Source organism: Rhinolophus sinicus, linkage group LG01 (genome assembly GCF_036562045.2).
Source record: "Rhinolophus sinicus isolate RSC01 linkage group LG01, ASM3656204v1, whole genome shotgun sequence".
NCBI classification, from domain to species: Eukaryota; Metazoa; Chordata; class Mammalia; order Chiroptera; family Rhinolophidae; genus Rhinolophus; species Rhinolophus sinicus.
The window spans coordinates 13,458,069-13,485,514 of NC_133751.1; the positions used below are offsets into that span (position 1 = coordinate 13,458,069).

General features: G+C 36.7%; 1 protein-coding gene across 6 annotated transcripts; it reads right to left on the reverse strand.

The window, feature by feature from the left end:
• Positions 1–739: 739 nt before the first annotated feature.
• USP16 (ubiquitin specific peptidase 16) lies at positions 740–25,891 on the reverse strand. 6 transcript variants are annotated; one of them, XM_074326259.1, is made up of 19 exons: positions 25,754–25,852; positions 24,787–24,971; positions 22,762–22,863; positions 20,868–21,046; positions 17,641–17,744; positions 16,773–16,876; positions 15,638–15,825; positions 14,754–14,849; positions 14,017–14,147; positions 13,623–13,710; positions 12,305–12,383; positions 10,791–10,882; positions 10,380–10,436; positions 9,338–9,514; positions 5,573–6,230; positions 4,423–4,517; positions 3,700–3,786; positions 1,145–1,301; positions 740–1,037 (listed from the first exon to the last, which is right to left on the reverse strand). In XM_074326259.1, exons 3-19 carry the CDS (start codon positions 22,820–22,822, stop codon positions 913–915), a joined length of 2,478 nt encoding a protein of 825 aa, XP_074182360.1. In that variant the 5' UTR covers positions 22,823–22,863; positions 24,787–24,971; positions 25,754–25,852; the 3' UTR covers positions 740–912. The 6 variants fall into 6 exon arrangements, with proteins under 6 accessions (XP_074182360.1, XP_074182370.1, XP_019585441.2 ...); XM_074326269.1 differs by having other exon boundaries at positions 24,827–24,971; positions 25,754–25,822; XM_019729882.2 differs by lacking the exon at positions 24,787–24,971 and having other exon boundaries at positions 25,754–25,889.
• Between the last annotated feature and the right edge of the window lie 1,555 nt (positions 25,892–27,446).

The following is a 27,446-nucleotide window of genomic DNA, read 5'->3' on the forward strand; positions in this document are numbered from 1 at the left end:
TTTTGAAAAAGCAAAGAACATTGTAAAAAGTTAAATTACCTGATTTTATGGGACGTGTTGGTTATATAAGGTCCTTGGATAACACTGAAATTTTATAGTTTTAAGTATTTCAAAGGAATTTTGGAAGTGGTATGGCTGACTAGGTCTTAGATAAACTCAACAAGTGTTAACAATACCTCCCCTCTGACTATTAACAAAAAAGAGTCAATGTACATCAAAGAAATCCTAATAGAACCTTAAGGAAGTTTAGATAGGCTTGGTATCCTTATGGCTCTTAGGGTTGCATTCAACTCAAATTGGCTGACTAGGTGAAAAGGAATTTATTAGGTGGACGTTCACAGGCTTTCTCTGGCATGCTGGCATTAGGGGGACCTGGTACCCAGTTACTGAGTCCCACAGGTTTCTACCTTGAGCCAGTTAAGCAAGTGCTGAGTTAGGCCTACACGCCAGCTCATGCACACAGTACGGCATCAGAAGAATTCCAATATTAATATAGCTATGCTTATAAAATTAACACCCTTATAGTGAATTTTCATTCTCTGGACAGTTTGAAACATTTTTTAAAATGTTACCTAGTAGGGTAAGTCAATACAACTTAGGGTTCTAAGTAATAAAACAAGTTTTGGGGATAAGTCAGTTTATTGATGTGTTATAATCCACCACCCAGACATACTAACCACAGAGGACTTACTTCAGAATCCTTCCCAGAAACTGAAAATAGAAATAACCACTATGACACTACAAAGCCAATGTAAATTTATAGGTATTTTTCCCTTCAATATTTCAATAAACATGATTTCTTCTGGCATTTAATTTTAAGTGAACATGATTTACAGTCAGTCTTTACTTCTTTTTTATTACAGCCGTTATAAAAGCCATGAAAGTGTTTCCAGAGGAAACACTATGAAATCGTTACAGTATTCTCTCATAAAACAGGAGGTATGCTTGTGAGTTTAGTACTTTAGTGGTGGGCACAGCTTGCACATGTGTATCGCTGATGTGAAACCACTGCCCTTTGGTTGATTCCATTTCAAAATCTGTCAAGGAAATGTAAAAGTAAGTATACATGGAAAGATAACAAGTTCGTTATTTTTTGGTTTTGCCACATATGTGCTGAATACCGGAATTTTGCATGACATCTTACCGTGTGGAATATCACCGTGGAGAACAAGGTTAGAGAGGTGACTGTTTGCTGTTCTTGCCTTGGCATAGGCAGTGTAGTGCCCTGACCGCATGGTACCACTGTGTTCAACCACTCCATATAAGGAATACAGTATCCTTGTGTTTTCTTCAGCAACATTCTTTAAAAATGAACAGAATTCATAAGTTAGTTCTAGTCCCATTTATACAGATACTGTTGACAAACTAAGTAAAGGGTTTCTAACCTTCACTCTGAGAATGCAGAAATGATTCATGAGTCTGAACTTGACTATTTTCTCCCGACCTTGTCTCAGCCTACTGAGTAGTGGCACACACTATTAGAAAGGTGCCACTGCCATTTCCCGCAAGAACCATAAACCAAGTCCACTTGATATAATCAGTTTCCTGGCCTAGAAACAACAGCTTGCGAGACTTTTCTCATTTAGCCTCGTCTTACCCCCCACCTCTTAATTCTCTTACTATTGCCCTGACCTCATCTCCCACTTCAGGAAAACCTAACCAACTACAAGTTGCCCATTCTCAGGAAGACGAAGTAAACTCCCTTTGATTCAGAGATGACACTCCAATTTGGTGTTCTCATCCCAGCCCTTCTGGCCTCCTCTAGGGTCTTAAATCAATTATTTTGATTTTCTTTGTACCTTCAAATTCTAGATTTCCTCTTGGCCTACAAACATACTTAAGTCTCCCAGACTTAAAAAAAAATCTTCATGGATCCACTACTTTCCTTTTTCAACAAAGCCTCTAACATATCTACATGCTTTATCTCCAATATACTCCTTTATTTCTCAATTTTCTCATTTCTTAATCTTTACTGAAGTTACCAACAAGTCTTGAAAATTTTACCATGACCTCTAGACTGTCTAGTCTTTTTCACTGATACTCTTGATGGCACTTGGCCCTTTCCTTGAAACTTGAACACAGAAATGGCATTTACACTAAAGATGAATTCCTGATTACCTTGTATTCAAAACTAATCCAACCAAAGAATTTTTGCCAGTGAAAGTATCCCTTGCCTATGGTGAGAACACAAAAATAACTAATTCACTACCCACCAGCTCTGAAATAACTTGCTTGGAAAATTTTAAATTTGGGAGAAGGGATTTCCATCATTTCAAATGTAGATAAAGATTTTTAATGTTTATACTGAAATACTTGATATGTGAATATATAATAGTTACAACGTTCCCCTGTAAGCTCTAAATCTGCTCATCCTAACTCCCCAAATTCTTCAACATAGAAATTTGCTGAGATCCTTGGTCCTCTTCTAGCTATGCCTCTTCCACTCAGATGCTCGCCGGAGTTTCCTACCTTAGCCACCTCTTCTTTCCCTCTCCATTGCTCTACGTGAGATCCTCTCCTCTCAGTTTTAACCATCACCAATGTATTTATTTCCAGATTCTCATCTCCAGCCCTAACCTCTGCCCTGGGCCTCGGGGACATCCAGATGCTTTCTAAACGTAACAGCCACATGAATATCTCAAAAATATCGGAAAGTCAGTGTATCTAAAACTGAACTCATCCTTTCTCCACCTCCCAACATGCTCTTCTTCCTGGATTTCCTACCTCAATTTATGGCACTCCCCTCGGCCCATACACCTAGACACTCAGCCAGGCCCTGGGACTCGTGCTCAACTCCTCTTTCTGTGTCACCCTCAGCATCCACTTAAAGGCCCTGACTTATTTTCCAGAGCCAGTTGATCCTAAGCCTGCTTAATTTTACCTCTTGAAATATTCCTTCAATCTCCCCCTCTCCTGCCCTAGTTTAAGCCCTCATCATCTACTGACTGAGTTAAGTCAATACCCTCCTAAATAGTTTCCCTGCCTCTAGTCATTTCCTCCTAAAAATCCAGCCTCCCTCCATGCTTCAGCAAGTAACCCGTGTAATACATCTGGCCATGACCGCGGCTTTCAACTCTTCAGTGGCTCCCCACTGCATACCTAATAAAGCCCACGTTCCTCACCATGATAATCCTCCAAAACCTCATCCCTCTCCCACATCTCTGGCTTCAACTCCCACCGTTCCCCTGTAAGCTCTAAATCTGCTCATCCTGCCAATCCCTGGCACCCACCACACTGCTGCCTTTGCTCCTGCTGTTCCCTCTGCCTGGAAAACATGTTTACTCTTGATTCATCCCACTAACTAGCTGAGACATGGTCCACTTCGCAGAGCCTCCCCTGAACCACCTACATGCTGGGTTAAGTGCACACCACCCCTGAAATAGACCCATCTTAACACAACTATATGGAGTTGAGATTATCCATTAATACACCTGCTCACCTTTAGTTCTGTACCCTCAGCTCCCAAAGCAATGTCTGCCACAATAATGGGGGTTCAAAAAAATGTTGAACTGAAGTAATAAACCTAATGTTCAAAATGATTCATCTCAGATCTTGAAATTATAAAGGTGCAAAAATCAAAGACCCACTCTACTCAGTAATTCTTACCAACTTCACACTTAATGCGAGTTGCTATTGTAGTATTTGATAAGCTCTGATTTCCCTTTAAAGGATTTTCCCAAAAAGACCACTGTTACTTACCTTACATTTAAGGGTACAAAAAGGAGCCAAATCTAAGATTTCCGGAAATTTTATGTGTTTGTTAATTTTGCGTAGGTTAAAACCAGCCTAAAAAAGAGGGGTAGCAGATTAAGATCTTTTCTTGGAAAAGATGTACACATTCAATAAACTAGTCTCACTCCGATGCCCAAAAGAATACCAATATCCAGCGCTAATTCAATCTTCCTAGGCAACTCTCTCTCCCTGATCACTAATTGATTGCAAGTTGGTTTCTTTTTGCTCAGTGTAGCACGCACGTGCACACACACACACCACCCCCACCCCAACACAATGCATTAACAAAGCTGCTCCTGTGAGAAATTTTTTGTTTTTTTTAAACAAAATTCTTGATGTTTCTGCTTAAAGCCATCCAGAAAAGCCAGATTAGACCAGAGATTTTTAAACCTGAGTAATCACAGAATACTTTTCTGTGAAGCGCACATTCCCAGCCTTACACTCTAACCAGGTGCAGTGAGTTGTTCACAGAGACCCACCCAATTAATCAAGCCCATAACAACCATAGGAGGGAAAACGTTCTGAAGGTACTTTGGGAATTTGGAACTGAACTTGAAAATTGTACTGCTCATAGCAAAAGTCTTCCAGGAGAGATGGAGTCACCAAAACAGTGAAAAGCCAAGGTACCAATGTCTTTTTGTCCAATAAGATACCACACGCAAGACAAATTTTAAAACAAATAAGGGGTACCTGCTGAAATCTCTTTAAATGAAGAGTGAGAACAGGAGGAGCAAGAGAAATCAGCATCTGCTTTTTGGCATTAGTGTAAACATGTTTCTTTTCACCTAAAGAAAGAAAAAAATTTTAGCAGTGTGAAAATCATTTTAGAACTTTAAAGCATTCAGTTGCTATAAAATCACTTCAAACATCTAAAGCAAGGATCAGTAAACTTTCTGGAAAGGACCAGATAAATATTTTTAGCTTTGTGGACCAAGACCAAATCCAGGATATTTTGTAGGTATTCATATATGAGAAAAACTTCCACATATTTTTACTGATGGAATTCAAAAACTAGTAATATTTGAGTATGACAGAAAAGAATGGAATTACTTTTGGAGAAATAACATTTAATTAATTGGGATTCAAAGTTAGTGTTTTCTACCATAAAATCATTTTCAAGTATTCATCTATAAAAAACACTTTTAGCTCAGAGACCATACAGACAACAGGCCAAATTTAGCCTGTGGACTGCAGTTCGCTGAAACCTGCTCTAAACAGAGTTGCTATGAAATTAACATAATTTGCTTTTTGTACTGACATGGAAAGATATTAAAAGCTAGACTTTAAAAATGGATCACCAATTCTAATAAGAATCATTAGGCATCCATGATCTCTCCCTATCTCACTTACCCAAGCTGGGGTAAAAACAAAAAAGAGGAGGAAATTGTATCTTTGTTCTGTATTTGCGGGAGATTGTAAGACAGCCCTGTCCTGCCGGCACCTTGCACTGGGCATGTCACTTTAGCACATTGAAGAATTAAAGTGTGGCTTTCAGGGAAATGAGGGCCATCGCAAACACTGACCAGAGACTGCAGACACAAAGACATAGCCGCTATCTGTTAGGGTCCTGCTGTGGTAACACGCCAGTGGGATGGTTCACCCAACAGGGACAGGGTTCCGAGAGCAAAGTGTCCCACCTTAGCGGCTGTTGGGATGCGACAGAGTACTAGCCCCTTCAATACAGTTCTGCTTACCCATCCTTCCATTACAATATTTACGGAGAAGAGGGGACTTAAGGATGCCATCCAAAGCAGATCCAATGAAACAGGAACACCCACCTATGTCGTGCAGTGTGTGCCCCTGAACACTAACTGTGCTTTCTGGGAAAGAATCTCAGTACCTTTCAGATTTGCCTTTGGTACATTATACTGTCTCCGTGTGCATACTTCACAGAGCAGTTTGTTTGCATCTCGGAGTTTCTCATTCCGGGTGAATTGATACAAACAATGCTGGATTGAACACTCATCAGTACTGAAAGCCTCCCTGTTTGCAAGAGTGCAGAAAGCAGTTTCTGGATCTTCGTTTACAACCTCATACACCTGGGTCCCAGTATGACTGTCATTCAGAAGCTCTATATTTATATCATCAGGTTGAAGAGCAGCATCCAAGTGAAGGTTTTTCAGACCACTGGAAATGTCCACTTCTCCATTGCTCCCTTCTTTCTGGAAGGCACCATTTAGGTTCCTAGCACATTCACTGGGAGATGACAAAATCTCCCCATCATTATCCACGATGACATGTTTCGTATCTACTCTCTCTGCGGATTTTTGATTGTCAGTTACACTTTCTATCCCTTTTTCTTGGCCATTCAAATCTTTCTGATTAACACAATATTCTTTATTTGTAACTTCCTCTTTTGAGATATGGTCAGATTTAATATCCACTTCTCCCTGAGGTGATATTTCAACATCACATTCATTATCTTCAGGATGGTCAACGGTACAGATATCATTTAAATGAAGAAATTTTCCTTGAATTTTTTGTTGCCTTCGCTGATTCTGTGTAGGAAGTACAAAACACTTTTTAAAAAAATTAGAGTGAGAGGAAGAGAAAGAGCGTCCATGTACCACATCAGGTTATCAATCAAAAATAAATAGTTTAGAATAAATAAATAGTTAATGAGAAAGAGTTCACTCCCAGAATTCTAATCCTAAAAGTTTCTTTAGTCTCAGGGATCAAATAAATTATGAAGAGAAGTTCTTCAATTGCAAGCAGGTATAAACCATTACTCACCTTCAAAAAATTATCACTCATGGACAAATAAAAATGTGCAAAACATGGTCTGTGTTCTAAGAGAAGTGATCTAGTCAGAGGAGTAAAACTGTTCAACCCAAGCAGCCAACTATTAAACCATGTGAGGAATCTGACTATATATACGAAAAAGAAGGGAAAATAAACTGAAAACACAAGGATAAACAAGTACAAGGTTGCTTTCCACAAGACAGAGGAAAACAGTCTGGGAAATGAATGGCCCCAAATTAGGGAGAAAGCAAGGAAGCGACATGTACAGCAGACAGTAAAGGACTTTCTCCCCTAAAATCACTTCTTTGCTATTTTCAGCCTATTCCCAATTTGGGTGGGGGTGGGGTGGATTTCATCAAGATTCCTGTTACTGGAATGGCAAAGACTCAAGGGATTAGCATTTTTGGTTATAACTAAAAGGTCATTCCCGTGAGGAAAATCTGTAATAGCAGAAGACTCAAGGGCAGCATAGAGGACACAGGACATAAACATTGTCTGATGTGCTTCAGTTAAAAATACATGAAAGAAAAAGGGGGAAAGAATATAAGTGAATACTTCAAAGTAAAAGAAACACAAATTGCTCTTAAACACAAACATGCTTAACTTCATTTACAATAAAACTACACTAAGTTAATACTGTCCATCTATCAGACTGGAAGAAATCCAGAAGTTTGATAACACTGATGTCAAGATAAGGAGAAACAACAAGTCTCATAAGTTGCTAGTGGGAACAAGTTGGTAGAACCTTTGTGGAGGGCAATTAGGTAATATTTATCGAAACTACAAAAGCAATCCCTCTTCTCACAATGTACCTTACAGATGACATTTGTACAGTCGTGTGCTGCATAACGACACTTAGGTCAACAATGGTTGCACATGGTGGTGGTCTCATCAAATTATAACAGAACTGAAAAATTCCTGTCACCTAGTGATGCTGTAACCATCATAATGTCATAGTACAAACACTGCAAAAATCAAGGCTGTGGCTGAGACGGCGAACAACTTAACGTGGGTGTGGGTGAGTGTGACCTGGAGGAGCTCCTAGAGCTGGTGCCTGAGGAACCAGCCAATGAGGAGTTGAGGGAACTGGAACAGGAACGCATAGCTGAAGAGGCAAGAGTAAAGATAACTGCGGGTGAGGAAAAAGAACCCCCAAGAAATTCAGCAAAGGGTTTAGCAGAAGCTTTTGCAGACCTCACCAAGTTCCTTAGAAAGTTTGAAAACATGGACCCCAACACAGAAAGGTTTTCATTAACAGAGAGAATGTTCATGGTGCATTATCTGCTCCAAGCAAATCAATGATGGAAAAAAGAAACTAACCAAGCAAACCACCATGGACATGTTTCTGAAAAGAGTGATGCATCCTCAAAAAGGGCCTCAGGAAGGTCCCAGAAGAAGATACTGTCATCATAGGAGGGGACAACTCCCTGTGTCACTGCCCCTGAAGACCTTCCCATGGGACCAGACGTGGAGATGGAGGACAGCGATCCTGATGACCCTGACCCTGTTTAGGCCTGGCTAGGGTGTGTATGTCTTAGTTTTTAACAAAAATGTTTAAAAAGTAAAAAAAAAAAAAAAAAGTTTTAAAAGTAGAATAAAAGTTTATAGAATAAGGATATAAAGGAAGAAAAGATTTTTATTACAGCTGTACAATGTGTTTGCATTTTAAGTTAAATGTCATTACAAGAGTCAAAACGCTTAAAAACATTTAAAACTTTATAAAGTAAAACTGTTACAGTATGCTAAGGCTAGTTTATTATTAGAGAAAGCAGACAGATTTTTTAAAAAATAAGTTTAGTGCAGCCTAATGTACAGTGTTTATAAAGTTTACGGTAGAGTACCAAAATGTCCTAGACCTTCGCGTTCACTCACCACTCACTGACTCACCCAGAGCAACTTCTGGTCCTGTAAGCTCCATTCATGGTAAGTGCCCTGCACAGGTGAACCATTTTTTATCTTTTATACTGTATTACTATAACATTTCTATGTTTAGATACACAAATACAACTGCCTACAGTATTCAATACCGTTACGTGCTGTACAGGCTTGTAGCCTAGGAGCAATAGGCTGTACCAGGGAGTCTAGGTGTGAAGTAGGCTATGCCATCCAGGTTTGTAGGAGTGCACTCTACGATGTTCGCACAACAACGAAATAGCTTAATGACCAATTCCTCAGAAAGCACCCCTGTCATTAAGTGACACATGACTGTATAGGGCTATTCACGGCAGCACTGGCCATTATAGCAAAAGAACACAAACAACCTAATAAATCAATAGAGAAATAGTTACGTGAACTTGGTACATCTACAAGATGAAATATTATACAGCTGTTAAAAAATAAATCTTTGTGTCCTGAAATGGAAAGATCTCCAATAATCTAATTAAGTAGAAACAAAGGAAAAACAAGGTCCAGAACAATATATATGATTTTTAAAAGGAGGTAAAAACATGACTACCTAATTTGATCATATTTTTCAAAAGAAACTCCAGAATGAAGCATAAACTGATGAAAGTGGTTATCTGTGTCATAAAAGGACAGGGGTGGAAGGTGACTTTTATTATACACCTTTATATATTTTTACATTTTGAATGTCAATGAGTAAACAACTCAAAAATTGTTAAAAATGAACTAAAACATTTTTTTAAGTTGTCACAAATAATGTGGGATTATAAAAACAAACACAACCTTTTCTTTATACTGAAAAGAAATTTCTCGAGAATACTAAATGAATTAATTCTGTAATTGCTAAATGAAAGTGCTGTATATAAAATAAGAGACATGTTTAGCAATGTCATTCAGACTTTAAACTCAATAGTTCAAAACATAAAATTAGAAAAATATGGTTTTGTTCCAAATGACCCACCTTGGCTTGCTTTTTGGCTTGCTTCTTCGCTTTCTTCTGTAAGTGCTTACTTGTTCCTGAAGGAACATCATTTCTCTCTTTTATGTAACTGTCATTATCTTTTTCTTCTTCGCTGTCTTTATCTTCATCCTCCATTGTCTTTTTCAGATTTTTATCATTTATATTTTTCTTACCACTCTTAAAATATGGAGAGAATATGAGCCAAAAATAAAATTTTACAACTACTATTTAGTGAAGAGATTTCATGTTACCTATTTTTCTACTCCTATTTTACACTAGATTTATTTTTCCACAACGTTTGAAAATATATCCAGAATAAAATCCATCTCAAATACTAAAAAGCAATCTTCACATATGAAAAACCAAGTAAACAAACAAAACAGTAAAAAAGGTAACTTCACATGCAAGTATAATAAAAAGAAATATAACAAATTTTATTATGTGGAGTATTACGCTGTGATTATGCCCATTGCTAAATGTACTTTCTGTTTATAAGTGATTTACATGTCCCAATAGAGGTATTTCTTCTTATTCTTTTTTTTTTTTTCTTTGCATGTAAATGATAGTTTTAGAGAAAGAGAAAATAAAGTAAATTTGGTAAGGCTTTAACCACTAAGTAACAATAATTAAAGGGACCCTTAAAATTCATATTAAGTTGAATAATAATTTATTCAATATTCATAACATGTTCTCTTTTTTCCTGCTATTACTGGATAGGAATCAAATTAATATGGCGTAAGACTGAGAAAGTCTCTATTAACATTTATGAACTTAAGAGTGAAAGGATTTGTGGTTAGTCTTAATGAAGATAAATAGTAACTTTTAATGAGAAGAAAATACTTTCCTATATGTAAACTAATCAAGTTAATATTTACTTCATCCTTTATTCAAATCTTTAAAATTCTTCTATCTCAAATACATTAAGAAAAATTCTCTATGGATTAGTAATGTATAAACTTGGAAAAGGTGACAAGGCTTCCCCCATAAAATCTAACACAGGAAAAAAAAATTTGCTTAAATAAAAGAAACTCAATTGTCTTACCTGATCATCTAAAACTGGTAGAGATAAATCAAGGAAAGATTCATGAACCAAGGAGACCTTAACCAACCAAAAAAGAAAATGTAAAAGGAAGGAAAAAGATTTACTTTAAACATTAATGTAGTAAGATCATGGGGAAATGGAGAGGGGGAGCTAAGTTTTAAAATAAAGGCTTAAGAAAATAAAATGAAAACTATACAGCACTGAGGACTCTGGGTTAGGAGAAATAAAACAAAATATTAAGCTGAATTCTTCCAGATATAAGGAGTGCTCATAGTTCCAGCAAAGAACTATGCATATTTGGGTAGTTCAAAAAAGATGATCTTATGAAACTAGAGGTTTCTGTTTTTAAAAGAAATCAACTTATAGACTGCACTCTATTTAATGAATAAAATCAGCACTACATCCACTTACAGTTCTGCATTCATCACACATGATTGTACTAGTTAGTTCACCACCAAAGATGCGGTCCACAAAACTTGGTACTGATTTTTTCTTTTCATAATCTATAAGGGGAAAAAGTTTATCAATTACCCTTATATAATTAACTCAATAAGCTAAAACTACTTGCTTACCTATCTAAACCTAAAACTTTTTAATTTTCTACCTCAGACTTGTTTTCCTCTATTCATTCCCATAATTTTATTTTTATGCTATAGTCAGTAGCATATATTCTCCACTTTTGAGCGTAACAAAATATAACACAATCACATCTCAGGAAAATGAAAAAAGTTCTTATTCAAGATCTAGTCAGTGGAAAATAAACTGCGCAAGTCAGTGAGACTTTCTTTTTTTTTTTTTTAAATTTATTTTATTAAATTTATTGGGGTGACAATTGTTAGTAAAATTACATAGATTTCAGGTGCTGTGAGACTTTCTGTGTATCACTATTTCCACTAGTAAAATGAGCAGATCGGGCTAGGATGGAGGATATTTTTGCTCACATCCAGCTCTAACATTATAACATTCGGCAGCAAACTTAGGAAAGAATGCATGTAACTTGCTTTGTGAACTCTGAGGCTGAACTCCATTTAAAATCAAAACAAAAAACAAAACAAAAAAAGTGTTTCAGGATAATGTTTCAGACAAAATTCTCTTTTTATTTTCCTGTGTTCCCAGAAATAACCTTGATAAATTTAGTATAAGGTGACATAATTTTACTACCTGGTCACTCCATTTTCTAAATACATGAAATTTATAAGCCTTATTCAAATGATAGAAGTCTATTTATACAGAAACACATTTTATGACAGACAGTGTGAGCAGGAATGATCTCTCCATTACTGGCCAGGCCCTAAGGGGCACCAAAGAGATAGAGTTACTATGTGTTGATTCTAAATTGTGCTTTATAATACAGTAGCCACTAGTCACTTGTGGTCACTTAAATTTAAATTAATAAAAATTAAATAAAAAGTTAGCTCCTCAGTCGCATCAATCACATTTCAAGGGCTCGATAGCCAACGGGTGACTAATAGCTACTGTATGTATCAGACAGAGTCCGTATAGAAGAGTTCCATCATCACAGAAAGTTCTACTGGCCAGATCTATACTTTTTTTTTTTAAATGTCACACAATAATAAGAAAGAAGTGGGCTCGTGATAATAAACCAGCCACTGATAACTCAAGAAAGTATAATTCACCTATCACCACTATTGAGAAGTCTAATGAAAAAAATAAAATTGTGGTGTCATCATAGCTCTATCTTTACAAATTTTACTGTAATATTGCATAACAAGAATATACCAAAAGTCAAATTTTTCCTAAAATATTCCCCGTTGGAATATTGAATAATTTTTTTTTAAATCATTGGTGATAAGGAGAAACTGTACGTTAATAATTAAGGTTTCAAAATACATGTGCCAGTAATTTTCTCCTAAAGTATAAAGGAATTCAATTATAGTGGTTTAATTAAAAAAGTCAGACATTACCTTTAACTTTATTTTTTAGTTCTTCATCCAATTTTTCAGTAGAATTACCAAATGCTTTAAGAATTCCTTTACTCACTCTCTAAAAGTAATAAAATGGATATATGTATAACTATTAAACTTAAAATTTTATAGTTATTTTCCTTAGAAAATATGTACTCAAGTCAAGAAAGTGATCAAGAATTAGCTCTGCAAACTTACTGAATAAAACTTAATAATTCAAAAATCGCATTTTTAAAAATTAATTCAAGGAGCAAAAAATAATTATAAAACAATCACTAAATTGTGAATAAAAGCACTGTCTTATCACTTCAAGATTTTAACCTATTCAAACCAATGCTTTACAAAACATGCTTATCTCCTTTGGAAAGATCACTGAAATATCATGTCCAAGAAGCAGAATGGTTACATGAGAGCTGTAGGGACAGACTCCAGCACTTAAAGCCCAGCGCCATCATTAGTGGGTGACCTTGAACTAGTTGCTAAACTTTTCTACATCCTAGCTTCAGAATTTATGGAGGGAGAAAAAGATAATATCATCTACCTTATAGAACGGTTGTCCTATCTTTGAGGACTGAGTAAGGTAATTCATATAAAATACTAAGAACAGTGGTTGACATTAAATAGGAGAAAAATAAGTATTAGTTATCACTGTATTATTACTATTAATTATATTCATATCCCCAAATATATTACTTTATATCCTGGCAATTAATAAACATTTAAAAATACAACAAATGTTCCGACTCTTACAAAATGAATATACAGTAAGTCCTCACTTAATGTTGTCAATAGGTCCTGTGACTTTAAGCAAAGTAACGTATAAAGAAACCAATTTTGCTGTAGGCTAATTGATATAAACAAGAGTTAAGTTCCTAAGGCAGCTCACCAATGTTATAATGAAACAACATTAAATGAAACGACGTTATTCATTATTCGAGGACTTGCTGTACTTCCTAGATTCAAATAGCTGTTCTAAATCACCTCAGAGTAAGAGTAAAGGGGCGTTACAACTGGGACCTGTTCTGGGAGAGGCATTTCCCAGTACTGGGTGGCCCTCCTGGTAGAAGCCTATACAACAGAATCCTTAGACAATGATGCTGGAAATATGAAACAACAGGAAAAGGAGAATCGTTTCTAATTCTTTTCATTCATTCCAATGATTAAAACATACTGGTTGAAAAAGCTGGTGTAGAAAAGAATCTTAAATACAACAGCCTCAATAACTAGTTTTCATTACTTTAATAACGCTTAATAAATCAAATGGAAGACAAGCTACTGAAGATGGAATTATAAAATACACTGGTCAAAATATGCTAACTTGGTGTTCTTCTGCTCTCATCCCATCCAATAAATAACGAAGCAGCTCCTGGCTGTCTTGCTGCTGATAGCCTTTAAACCGTACTGCTCTACAGAAAAAAAAGAAAGGAAAAAACAAAAGCAGTGATGAGTCGACTAAAATATGAAACTATTTTTACAAAATCTTAGGATCACATCCCAAACCTTGGAGTGTCCTAGTTTCTCAGAATTTCTGGTCAGTCCAACAACGCCCTTGGCAGATTTCATTTTCACATAAAGTGTGGTTTTTTAATCCAAATGAAATAAACAATGCTTTAGTATATGTCCTGGGTCGACTCTAATGCTATTAATTTTTTTCACATAATTTCTCGGCATCTTACGGATGCACTGAAAGCACAATCAAAGTGGATACTCACTTTTTACAGACCTGAGAAAAGAGTTCTCTAGGTGTCACGACTCCCTTTTTGGTCTCTTGCATCTCATTAAGAAACTGGCTCATGGCTAAAGTAAGAGGGCCTGGAGGCTCGAGGTTTATTTCTAAGGGTTCCTGAATATGGGAATTGAAAAAAAAAGAAATTTTCTTCAGTCCAATTTTGGAATCGTTTATTTCAGCAAAATATAACTAGTCGATCTATACTGCCAATGTTCCTAACAGAGCTGTCCATTTAAAAGTTCAAAATGCACATCAAAAGATGTTAAGTTTCTGGTCATGAACTGTTTTATGAAGACTTCAGTTCTACTGTTTTAAATTTGGATTATTAGGAACTTACTATCTAAAAAGTAAAAGAGCCAAAGCAAAATGTTATTAACAAAAATGGATAAAATTAATTTGGCTACCCAGCATCTAAGTCTCCTGAAAAGATGCTAAAAATAATAATGCACGTCCAGGGCATCACAAATATCAACAATATTCAGAAGAAAGAAGCTACTAGAGCACAGCAGAACATGGCATACACATAGCAAATAAATTTAAAGACGCTTTCTAATTTCTACTGGTCTGAAAATCTTTAACTGGGTAGCCTAAAACAAACAAAAAAGATGAAAATGAGCATCAATGCTTTAAAATAATTTAAAATGTCGAGAGAGGAAAATGAATATTTTCCTTAATATTCAGAGAGGAAAATTACAGATTATAAAGTTTTAAAGTACATACTGTTAGTGCCAAATCAGGTGGTTCGATTTTTACAATTGTTCCAGACATTTTTACTTCTTTTAGTAGTTCTCTAAGCACTGGTGTCTGTGACAAATTCTGGAAGATAGGATGGAAAAGAAAAGGAAAATTATATCAGTTAATATATAGGTAAATCAGTTCATTCAGATATTTTTCAAGTGTCTAGTCTACCAAAACAGAAAATCACTATCAACACTGCAATCTTTATTGTATGTATCTTGGGAAAGAAAAAGTAATGGCATGCTGTGGCCCCCACTTTATTTGGTCATAAATATTTCAGTTCTGAGCTTATTCATCACTCAGAAGGGCATTCTCTCACCACCCCACATGAAGTAGCTACCCTACCACCACTACCATGGTTCTTGCACCACCACTTACCACCACCTGTAACTAGGTACATAATTGTTTCTTCAAGAGCTTCTCCTGTGCTTCCCCCACCCCAGAGCACATTCTATGAGAGCAGGGGTCGTTTTGTTTTGAACCCCACTATACCCTAGTGTATAGCACAGTGTTTTACTGGCATGCAATGTAAACATTTCCTTAAGTTTTCTTTGAAAACACAGAAATAAATTACTTACAGGGAAAAAAACTCAATACTGTAAGTAACAAATATGCAAAAACATCCTATAATATTAGGAAAACACTAAATTATTTTTTAACTTTTTATTTATTTTAAGTGTATTTTTCTAAGCCCCATCGGCTCCAAGTAGTTGTTTCAATCTAGTTGTGGAGGGCGCAGCTCACAGTGGCCCATGTGGGGATCGAACCGGCAACCTTGGTGTTAAGAGCACCGTGCTTTAACCAGCTGAGCTAAACGGCTGCCCAACACTAGACTTTTTAAAGGGTGAAAAAATTAACACTGGCACCTGCATAACTGCATTGAAGAAACATGTATTTCCCAAATTACTGAGTCCTTTCACAGTTATTTGGGAAGTAGAATTCGCAGGAGCATTTTCTTTAGCCATGTTTTCCTTTTTCTCTCTCTCTTGTTCATTTTTACTCTCCTTTTCTAATTTTTTATTTTCAAGTTCAATGTTGCCATTATCTTTTGCTGCTTTAGGGGGAAAAAAAGGAAGGAGAAAAGATTTAGCAAAACATGTAATACAGCCATGCCAAATGCAAAGTTATTCTTGGGACAAAGTACTAGAATTTGTGAATTTTACCTAATATTATTTGCCACCTGTTTGATTTTTAAATGTTTTCCAATAAATATAAGTAAATTACCATCAAGAGAGAATAGCTAATAAATAAAAAATATTCAGAACTGATGTAAGCATTCATTTGACAAATGAAACCAAGCAGGATATGCTTTAGTATAAACCCGTTTTATGCATAAGTTTTTGTTTTTTTGTGTGGTTTTTTTTTTACAAATGAGCATACCTTACCTTGTGAAATTGGAATATAAAGCAAGCAAGGAAAGAATATGGACATGAAAAAATTTTTAATGAATTCTGTGGGTCAAAAACAAATCCTGAGGTTAAGAACAAACAATTCTGGCTCTGCCAAAGATACTTCTATAACCAGGATAGTCTAAGCAAGCTTAATGCTCATGAGGCGTGCTGACCCAATTAATTTAATTATGCATGAAACATACCTGAGAAGTATCCGGCCTTTTGAAGGAGTTACAAGTACTTTACTTTTATATGATCCAAATAAAAGCAAGAAAAGTAAATTAAGTAAAAAAAGTCCATCTTAAGCCCCTGTGCCAGGGTATGGGAACAGGACGTTATTGCCTTGCCTATTACTTATTCTAGACTCTTCATCACATCTGATTAGATAATTTCTCAGATACCCTTCTAATTCTAACACCTTAGAATTATCTATATTCTCTCTGTTCTACATTCTTAACCAAAAAAATAGTTTCATAGTTTGAAACCAATCATAATTAATGTTATTCAGCTACATGTAATGCTAGGCAGTACAGTAAATTAATGTAAATATCAGCAGATATATATAAATCAACATTACAGTAGATATTAGGAAATAACTGGTATTTCTTACCTGCTTTTGGAGTTGCAATGCCAGCTTGTTTTCTGACATAATCAACCACCTGACCCAGTCTGTTTGAGCTACAATACTGGACCTCATCATCACATAGGTAACACCTGTGTCCCAAAAGACCACAGAGGAGAAAAGTGACAAAGTGACAACCAAAAAAGGGGACAAATTATTATTCCTGGAACCCAAAGTGTGTAACCATTACATTATTCTACCAGATAAACTGAAAATAAAACTATTTTCCATATTAACTCTGGTTTACTGTTAATAAGATTAGCCCAAATTATGGCTACATTTAAATACTGTGAAAAGATCCCAAACATTTTACTGAAATGGCTATTTATAACATTAAAGTGAAAAGTTTTTTCTATACAAAACACAGACCCTGCATCATAAAAATTAACAAATTTTATAACTGACCGATGATGTTCAGTGAACACTTCTCTGTAAGTGGTTTTTAAAGATGTGAAAATTTGTGCTGAATGGTGTTAAAATGTAAGAAATACACATACCAGCCTGACATTTATTTATAAGCAAATTCATTGCCAAAATTTTCCTATATTCTCAGTTTTTCTGGAATTTGTTCTCAGTGTCCCAACTTTTAAACTAAAAACCTACCATATGCTTTATAGTATCACAAGCAAGAAAAAAGGGTGAAGATTCCTAAGTTTTCTACATGACACAATGGTTGTGTTTGTACAATACTAAGCAAAAGCTTTTTATAACACCACATTCTCTAGCCTTCTGATAGTGATGGGATTTAAACAAACACAAAAATTTAAACTTTCTTGCTCCTTAAACATTTCAAATACCTCCACTCTCCAATATTTCAAATAATTTTCAGTCAATGGGCACAGGAGTTGAAACTCACCATACGCTCCACGTATCCAAACTAAGAACCAGACAGTGAGGTTCAGATCTTGGTGTCAAATAGTGCTTCAGAGCGTGCTGCTCCTGCGAAGTTCTGCCGCAGCCCTAGAGAATCACAACCATCAATCTCAAAGCCACACAAATTCACCCAAAGAGGAAAGAACTCATAATCTATAATAAACAAGAAAGTGGCTCAAGAAATTCTGCCATTCTCACAATTTTGAAAATAAAATGTTCAACTCTAAAGAGAGTCTAGATTTTTGTTAAAACTTAAATATGAATAGGCAACTGAAGCCACCTGAGGAAGGTCCTTAGAGAACCATGCACGCAAAGTGCTCTTCGTCTCCCACCTGTCCTTTCCAGTCCGTTAAACCATGCTAATTCAGACTCGCTAGGTCCAGTTTGGACTCTTTAGCAGCTTCCTATATATTTTCCTAACTTCAACCTCGTTCTTCACATGCATATTTTTTCAGTTTACTGTTCCTAAAACAAAGCACTGTTCATATACTCAATTCAAAAATTATAAATTGCTCTTAAACTCCTAATCAACAACCCTGATACCCTCTGACCCCAATCTACCTTTACAGGGTTAGCTCCCGTAATTCACATATTCACAGACCATCTACCAGCTAAACACACTCAGCACCTTCCCAATAGTTTTGTCCCCGTTATGCCACTTGTGTTGGGATCCTTTACCGTTCCTGCCACTGATGGACTCCCACCCAGTCTTCAGGATATTGCTCAAAGGCTATCTCCTCTCAGAAGAACTACGCTTATCCTCCTAGATGACAAAACACATTCTTCCTATAAACACACTCCTATCAAACATGATGTAAATTCCTGGTGGCATTCCTTATTTTCTTCCTTAAAGTTGTTATCGTTTACATCATTTCTCCCTTGGACTATAAATCCTGAAGGCACAAAAACCAAATTAATCTATTATCAAAATAATCTAGCAAATGGATGGAGGTCGGTAAGGATTAATTGAACAAGTAAATGAGAGATTTTTTACCTACAAGATGTATAGGCTTATTCATAAAAGAACATGACCAGATTTCCTGCCTCTAGCTAATTAAATCACTGCTAAGAAATACATCTTCACTGTGTATCTATCTGAACCAGGCCACCAACTACCTTAGACTATAGTACATTAAGTGGTCTTGTTTCTATTGTAGCTAAAAATATACTTTGGAGGGAAAATATTTATCAATGTCTCCTAATTCCTTAACTATGCTATCAAATACTACTCATTTAATTTATCCCATTCAACATTTGATTCTAAAATTAAGGAATTAAATTTGATATTAATTTTGAAAACTATGACGCCATCTGAGACCATTTGAAACAGAATGAGATGAGCTGTCTTAAGACAGCCGTTGAGGTTAACTTGCTAACAGTGCAAAAAATAACTATAGTGGAATAAAAGTTAACAGTTAATATTGATTGATTCTAGGAATTAAGTAGGTAGCAAAATAAATAAAATTTATAATAGGAAATGTATTCTGGAAAATTTGAAACAGCAAAATAAATTCATGCTCCCCAGGTGTATTAAAGAGGTTCAACGGAAACCTTTTAAATACAAATAAATATGTTCTTTGCTAACATATAAATTTAATTGCCTGACCATCATCTCACTATTCACCTATCAGAATGGCTGAAATAAACAACTGTGACAAAACTAAATGCTGGCAAGGATGCATAGAAAGTGGATCACTCATACACTGCTAGTCAGAATATACAATAGTACAGCCATTTTAGAAAACAGTTTGATAGTTTCTTAAAAAACTAAACATTTAATTATCATATGACCCAGCAATTGTGCACTTGGACATTTTCCCCAGAGAAATTAAATTTGAAATTAAAAAACTTGAGAACAGATGTTCATAGCAGCTTTATTCACAATTGCCAAAAAATGGATCAGCCCTGATATCCTGCAAAAGGTAAATAAATAGTGGTACATCTATATCATGGAATACTACTCAAAAATAAAAAAAAAGAAACTATTGATACACACAATTTGGATGAATCTTTGGTGATTATGCTAAGTGAAAAAAAGCCAATCCCAAAAGGCTGTATATTGTACGGTTCCATTTATATAACATGTTTTAAATAACAGAATTTTAGAACTAGAGAACAGAGTTGTGGTTGCCAGGGGCTGGGGGATGGCAGTGGGGAAGTGGGTATGATCAGAAAAGGGGAACATGAGAGATTCATGTCATGTTGGAATTCTTCAGTATCTCAACTATGGTGAATACAGAGTTGACAAAATTGTATGGAACTTAATACACACATATACACATGCACACACACACACAACACACATGCACACACAATCGAAGAAAAGTAAAACTTGCGAGGTCAGATGAAGATTGATAGATTGTATCAATGTTAATATACTGGCTGTGATACACTGTAGTTTAATAAAATATTACCACTGGTAAATTGGTAAAAGTGGGCAAAGTGTACAGAGACATCTCTGTATTATTTTTTATACTGCATATAAATCTATAATTACCTCAATAAAATTTCAATTTAAAAGAAAATGAAAAAAAAATGGCTCTGCCTCATCTTCAAGCTTCATGACAGGACTGGCTCATAGCCCAGTTTCCTAACATATAAACCTGACTTGCCACCACTAGGGTGACAAAGAGGTCCTGACCTTTAGTACCATGGCATACTTGTGAGCTGCTCTGCCACCCAGATACCTCCCACCCCTAAGTCCAAGGCATTTCTTCCCACAGCTGCCAAGAATGTGGCCTCCTGACAGCTCACAGCTCAGTCTGTCCATCCCCAGGAATTAAGGTCAGTGGAAGGGAGCTGCCTTGGCCAAGGTCAGTGGCCTACCCCACTCCCCACGGGCAGCGAAGATCCAGTGATGGGTCTACGCACAAGTACAAAGGCCTACCCCCCTTGCCTCAATGCAGGACATCCCTGAAGGACAGAGTTCATTGTGGCATCAGCTGAGGCCCTGTAGTCCTGCCTCTTTGTTCAGCTTCTCTCTCTGCCTAGTCCTACTTCCCTCCCAGTTTTCCTGGTAAAAATGCAGTGAGAACACACCCCTGTAAACCACCTAAATCTCACAAACCTCAGTCTCAGAATCTGTTCCCCAGGAAACATGACCTATGCCACTGGCATCCTACTTACCCATAATCATACTGTACTTAGGTAATGCTTCTAAAAAAGTTCAGAGTTTTATAAAATTCCATGTAGGTCAAAATCTAAGCATACCTGATGGCCACATTTAAGACATAGCCAAACTGAAGGGTTTTCTTCCGTTTCATCTTCAGATTTATCTTTTACTTTATTGTCCGTCTTACAATCTTGGCAAATATTCCATTCCACATTCACTAAAGCCTTTTTCAAATTACTTTGTTCCAATCCTTTTCTAAGGTGTCTGCACATAGGTTCTATTAAAACAATAAACGAGTACAGAGGTAAATAAAATATGGCTTTCTTCAGATAATCTTAAAACTTCCTCTTCATTTGAACTTCAAGAATGAATTTATACACAAATTGTTAATCTGAAAACTTAAAATTTTTGCTTCATACTTGAATATAATAAGATGAGGTGAGAAAGATTTTATACAAAATCGAAATTTTGCTTTGTTTTGACATCCTAGACATCACCACCACCACCCCAAATTCACTTCCACTCTTTCTTTTAATTAAGGTCTTTCATCATATTTATTATTCTCTTTATTTTAAAAGGTTTGTAGAGAAAGTCTTTTGTTTAGTCAGCAATACGACTACCGAAGGCCTGGGACTGTGGGAGATGCCAAGGAAATTAAAAATGACCAAGCTACAGAGCTCTTCTCTTAGAGTAGCTCACATTCTGGCAGGAGAGGCAGATAAATAAATAATTGCATATGAATCTCCAAAACATCTTATAGCAGTACAAGAGAAGGCAAAGGTCAATGGAACTTTCACAACTATAGATAGTACAGTCAACAAAAGTTGAACGTCTGTACAGTCTTATAAGATATTAACAGTAATAAAAATTACTGGTAGAAGAACTTACCATGAGCCTGAGAGTGTGCTAAATGATTTACATACATTATCTCACTTCATCCTCACAACCATCCTAGAAGAAAGTCACTGCATGACATCCTCCATGACAGATGAGAAAACTAAGTTTTAGTGCCCAAGGTCACAAAACCACTAAGTGGCTAAGCCAGAATTTGGACTCAAGTCTTTTTCACTTCAAAGCTCACAGTTTAAAGTGTTTTTTACTCAAGGAGCAAAAACAATCTGAAAAGGACATATCCCAGGAACAAAGGCATGTAGGTATAAAATGTAAAAATGCAGGCTATCTCCTCAGAATGGCAGTCACGCATGTGTAAAAACAAACAGCTGGACCTGAGACTGAAAAGGCTTTTGGGACCAGATCGGTAAAGTGCTTTGTAAGCCACTGTAAAGGGCTTCAGTTGTTTCCGGAACCCTGGATGTTAAGAAACTAGTCAAGGGGCATAATTAGCTTTATGTCCAATGAACTTGCACCAAGAGAATGTAAATGCAAATAAGATCATGTAAAAAACTACTAAATCCCAGTAAGTGGTCAAAGAAACACAAACTAAAAAAGAAGATACTCCTTTTCAACTAGAAATCAGCAAAGATTTTTACAAATGATATTATAATTAGTATTAAAAAAGTTCAAGGAACTAGGCCCTTTATTATGCTGCTAGGGGGCCTGCAAGTTAGTAAAACATTTCTGGAAGGCAATTTGGCAATAGAACCAAAAGAGCCTTGAAAATATTTATATTATTTAATAATTCTAATTCTAGGATCTATACTAAGAAGATAAGCGGATACGCGCAGAGATTTAGCTGTAAAAATGTTTACTATCGCTCCATTCATTAACACTGAAAAATTAAAGGTTACCTATATTTATAACAATAGATTTATTACCTAAATAAATCATGAAATACGCACCCATGGTCTTTTATATCAATGGAATAATCATGCCATTAAAATGCTGAAGACTATTAAATGACAGATATAAACAATAAATTGAAATGCAAATTACAGAACAATAATATACACTTTGATCCCAGTTTCACATATTAAATATATGTCCACTTGGGTATATAAACATTGCTTTAAAGGTTCAATTGGGGAAATATACCTAAAGATTCAGAAGAATCATCAATTGGAACAGTTTTTCCCTTTGTCCGTTTCTTTCCCATGTTGGCACTTTATGGATTACTTACTGACACAAAATAACAATCTAGAAAACAAGATAAAGTTAGCTTGACAAAAAAAAAAAAAATAGTTTGTTTTATATTTCTCTAAGGAATATAACTCAGCCACATATAATATTTTGCATGCCTATCATACTTTATAATTTATAAAGGCCATTCACATACATCATCTGGTTTTCAAGAAAAACTCTGAAGTAGATAGAATAGATAGTATTACTCCTGTGATTCATAGCTCAGGAAACTGATTCTTAGTAAGATTAATAGGTTTTCAATAAATGTAAAGGTCAGGTGAGAACCTAGGTATTCTTATACAGATCTTGAAAAGTCTCAGCACTTTACAATATTTGGAATTCAACTCACTACATAAATGAATGGAATGCTGGTGGCATGTTTAAACCTCAGCTGATTTCCTTTCCCTCTAAACTACCTTTCTTAGTTCTGTGGTCTATGCAAATGAAATTGATAATTTCTCTAAGAAAAATTTAAAATTCTGAAAACAAACTCCTAACAGGAGTTAGAAAATTTTTCAAAATAATTTCAAGGCCAAATACAAAAAGTGATACGTTGTTCTGCATTTTCCACACCAGAATTCCCTATGGATATTGACCGAGAAATGATTATAACTGCATTCTCAACTATTTATATTACATTACTGCCAAAATCAGTTGGAATACTATGACAAATCTAGCTGCACATCAACTCTTCACCTCTTTAGTCAACAATTCAAAACCAGCAAATGTGAATAGTGCTGAAAGTACATACAGGTCTACCTAACTTTAAATAATAGCAATAATTTTGAAAAATTGTATTTAACATACATTACAGTAACTTAGTGTCAAAACCACTTAAATTTCTACAATGTTATCTGATCTGGGATGCTTATTAAAATTCTTATTACATAAGTGGAAAGACTTGGAACATATGTTTTGAAACACTTAGCGATTAATTCTGAAACTTAGCTGTCATCCTGCTCTGTCTTAGTCTTAGGAGTATTCCTCTTTTAGCTCCTAATGGGGTAGTGTAACTAAAGGTAATTCAAAAAGGTTTGCATGAAAAATAAGTGCCACATCAAGTAACTGCTAACCATTACAAAGATAATCTAAAATGTAACAAGTTTCCATGTTTACAAAGTAAATGAATAAACAACAAAAGAATACAAAGTATATAGGTACATATAAAACGAGGTATATTTTATATGCTTTTTCTCTTCCCAAGGACAAAACATTTAATTTATCTTACCCAGAATTGTAGATCTTAGGGGAAAAACAGCACCCACATTCTTCCTTCCAATCAAACTCCCTTTAATCTGTGCTGCGTTTTAATACCAGATATACCTTCCAATAATGCCATTTCCATCACTTCACTCTCTTGATTGAAAGTATTTAACAGTTTTCCAGTCCACACTCCTCAGCCTTGTGCTCATGGTCCTTTATAAATTGTCCCCTATGCTCTGGCAATTCTGACTCTCACTACTTCTCAAAAAGAACCACTAAAGTTTTATATGATGCTTTTCACCTCCAAAGCCCTTTCATAAACATTCTCTCATTTGCTTTTCACAACAACCCTTTAAATAGAGCATTTCACTAAAGGAGGAAACTCAAAAGCAAAATGATGAAAGATCACTGGAGTCAGAGACAGAACTAAAACGGGGGTATTGTCCCCTCCCCCCCCCCAAAATCACCACTCTTTCCATGCCTATCAAGTCGGTCTCTTGGGTATTCCCCACTCTCAACCACCTCGGCCCCACCTCTATGCCTCTGATCTCTAGCTGGGACATTTTAAATCTGGACATGTATTATTTATTTCTCTATCTGGAATCTAAAGTTCTGGGAGAAAGAAATGGTTTTAGGCATTACTTCTGATTTGGCTACAACACCTAACATAGTGTTAGTACCTAGTAGGTCCTCAAGAAATAATTCTTGCATGGAAATAGGAAAAAAGAATAGTACCTGATGCAAAAGGATGATTACAAGGTGCAAAGGTATGTACATAAGAACGAAGCAACCACGTTCCCGTGAGAAAGAAAAGGGGAAAGGATGAAGTCTGCAGCAGTGAAGACAGCACTAGCGAATCTGGTTTGAGGACTGCAGTAGCCCAGACTCCAAAGGTAAACTTGAAAGACGAATTGTAACTGCTGCAGGCAGAGGACAGACAGTAGGGGAGTCACTTTAATGCTGTGGATAGAGTTCCAATAAATTTTTGACAAGTATGAAGGAATGAAGGACGTCTAATGAGTCATGAGAAGAGAGTACTGTGGGTACCATCAGCTATAAAACATCAATGAACCATATTAAGTTTTTCAGGCGATTCTTCAGATGAAAATTAGCTTTAGCCAAATTACTCTTTGCAGGACTCCATACAAAATTCCAACCAAAGCTGGTCTTGCCGGTTCTCATATTAACCCAGTTCCCTACCATCTATGCCCTCCCAGTCTTCCCATGCCTGCTCGGTTCCATTAAAAATGGAAGCGTTTGGAAAACTTTGTCAGCAGGTCTTAAACAGGGCTTTCAGGTTTTGTGCAGATGTATCCTAACCCAGGGTCATTGAATCGGCTAGGTCCTGCTTTTCCTACGACCCACCACTGGGCCGCGGCAGCACACCCAGCGGTAACCCGTAGGGTGCCCCAGTCGCGCGGCGCCCGCCACACCGCCCCTTCCAGTTCAACTGCTCCGCACCCCTGGGAGAACCTCGGGGTCCACCAGGTCGAGAAAGGCGCCACCACCGACAACTCATTGGCCAGCTCCTGGAACTGACAGGACATAAAGCCAATGAGAACGCGGTACCGGGCCGAGGGGTAACGTGCTTAAGGAAGAGGGGCCTTAGATAAGAGAATGCGTTCAGGACAGAAAATTCGGGCTCTCTGAGCACAGGAAGTCATGCGAGCTGTGACTGCGACTCATTGAGATCAGAACTCACCCACGGCGACAGCGCCCATAACTGCATCCCCTAATAGGCCTTTGGGCTGGGCAGCCAGCACTGTCTTCCTCCTGGTGACGAATAAAAAGCGACAGAGCCAAAGCCACAGCGACCACTAGAAAGCAACAACTTCCGGTGCGGGGCATTATGGGAAGTGGCTTTGGCCACAGGGTCTAGAGGCGCTGACGCCAGTTAATCGGCGCCTGCGCGCGGCTGGTCCCGGAAGCGCAGACGCAGCGGCGCACAGGACTGTGGCTGCCATGAGTTCTCCTTACTGGGATGTACATGCTTCTAAATGCTTCCAACTGTGGGTACCTGGTGGTAGTCAGAGGTTTGGGGTGTCGTGGGGGTTACATTACTCACATTACATCTGAAGTCTGGCTAAGAGGGGAACAGTTAAATTTCATGCAGTTCCCCTAATTCTATCCAATCGACTTCTAAAATTGAGTATGTAAATTGTCTTGAGCTGACCTTGCCGACACAGGGTAAGATGTTCAAACATTTACTGTTTCTTCGTCCAGAATGTGTTTGTGCCAAACCCTCTATGAAGTGAATTAAACATAGGCCTCACTGCCCCGGAGTTTAGTCTTAGACAGAAAACACAATAATCGCTAGGGAGAAAAAGGTGCAGGTGCCAACAGAAAAATAGGCAAGTGATATAAACAGGATAATTCACAATAAAAGAGCAATTGGTCATAAAAGATAGGGAGAAATGTTCATCCTTATTAGTAATCGGATAAAAGTAGGTTAAGAACGTTGCCTCCTAACCTGTTGAATTGGTCAGAGTAACGATGGCTAAATTTGGGGGGAAACTGGTTCTCCTGCCCTTCTTGCTGATATTATTCTTTTAAGCTGTCTTCACTCAGCACACAGGCGTTTTTTGTTTGTTTCTGTTCTAGAACACAGCCGTATCTGTTGTACTACCTGCTTCCTCTGCCAGGAACGCTGTTCCCCTTAATCTTCCCTCTTTTGTATCTTCTTGTAATAATGTTCACACCTTGAAAGTCACTTTCTGGTTTGAAATTGGCTGGGCAACCTAAATAACATAGCTACCCAATCACTCACCTCATTTTGCTTCTCTGCCTAACAATTACCACGATCTGGTCATTTTCTTTCATATTTACCTATATATTTATCTCCTGTCCCCACCTCCTACATACACAGAAGTATGCAAATGTAAGCTCCTTGAGAGATGGGACATCTTTGTCTTGTTCATTGCTGTATCTCTGGTATTGAGAAGTGTCTGGAACATAGTAAGTGCTTAGTGAATACTTTCTGAAGAAACAGTCATTGGAAATGAAATGCTGTACAAGAATGTTCATAGCAGCCTTACTCAAAATAGCCAAAAAACTGGAAATAGCCACATTTTCATCAAAAGAATGGAAAAACTGGTCTAGTCACACAATGGAATACTACTAAGCAACAAAAAGTACAAGAACTTGGATGAATCTCTAAAATGTTCTGAAAGGTCTTAAGCAAAAATACTGTATAAGTCCATTCATACGAAATTCTGGAGCAGGCAAATCTAATTACTTTGGGAGAAAAATCAGAACAGTGGTTGCTTCTTGGGAGTTGGGTAGGAACTGACTGGGAAGGAGCGTGAAGATACTTCCTGGGGTTCTGGTATATTCTATGTCTTAATAGGGTTTAAGTTACACAGGTGTATGCATGTGTCAAAACTCAGCAAATACAC

Bases quoted from the DNA above. Each gene is read 5' to 3' on its own strand.
- USP16 (XM_019729882.2), bottom strand. From the start codon at position 22,822: ATGGGAAAGAAACGGACAAAGGGAAAAACTGTTCCAATTGATGATTCT. The intron at 16,877-17,640 runs GTGAGTTTCAAC...TTTGGGACACAG, and splicing joins TTGGATACGTGGAGCGTATG to GTGTTACCTATGTGATGATG. The intron at 3,787-4,422 runs GTACCCCTTATT...CCTCTTTTTTAG, and splicing joins ATTTAAAGAGATTTCAGCAG to GCTGGTTTTAACCTACGCAA.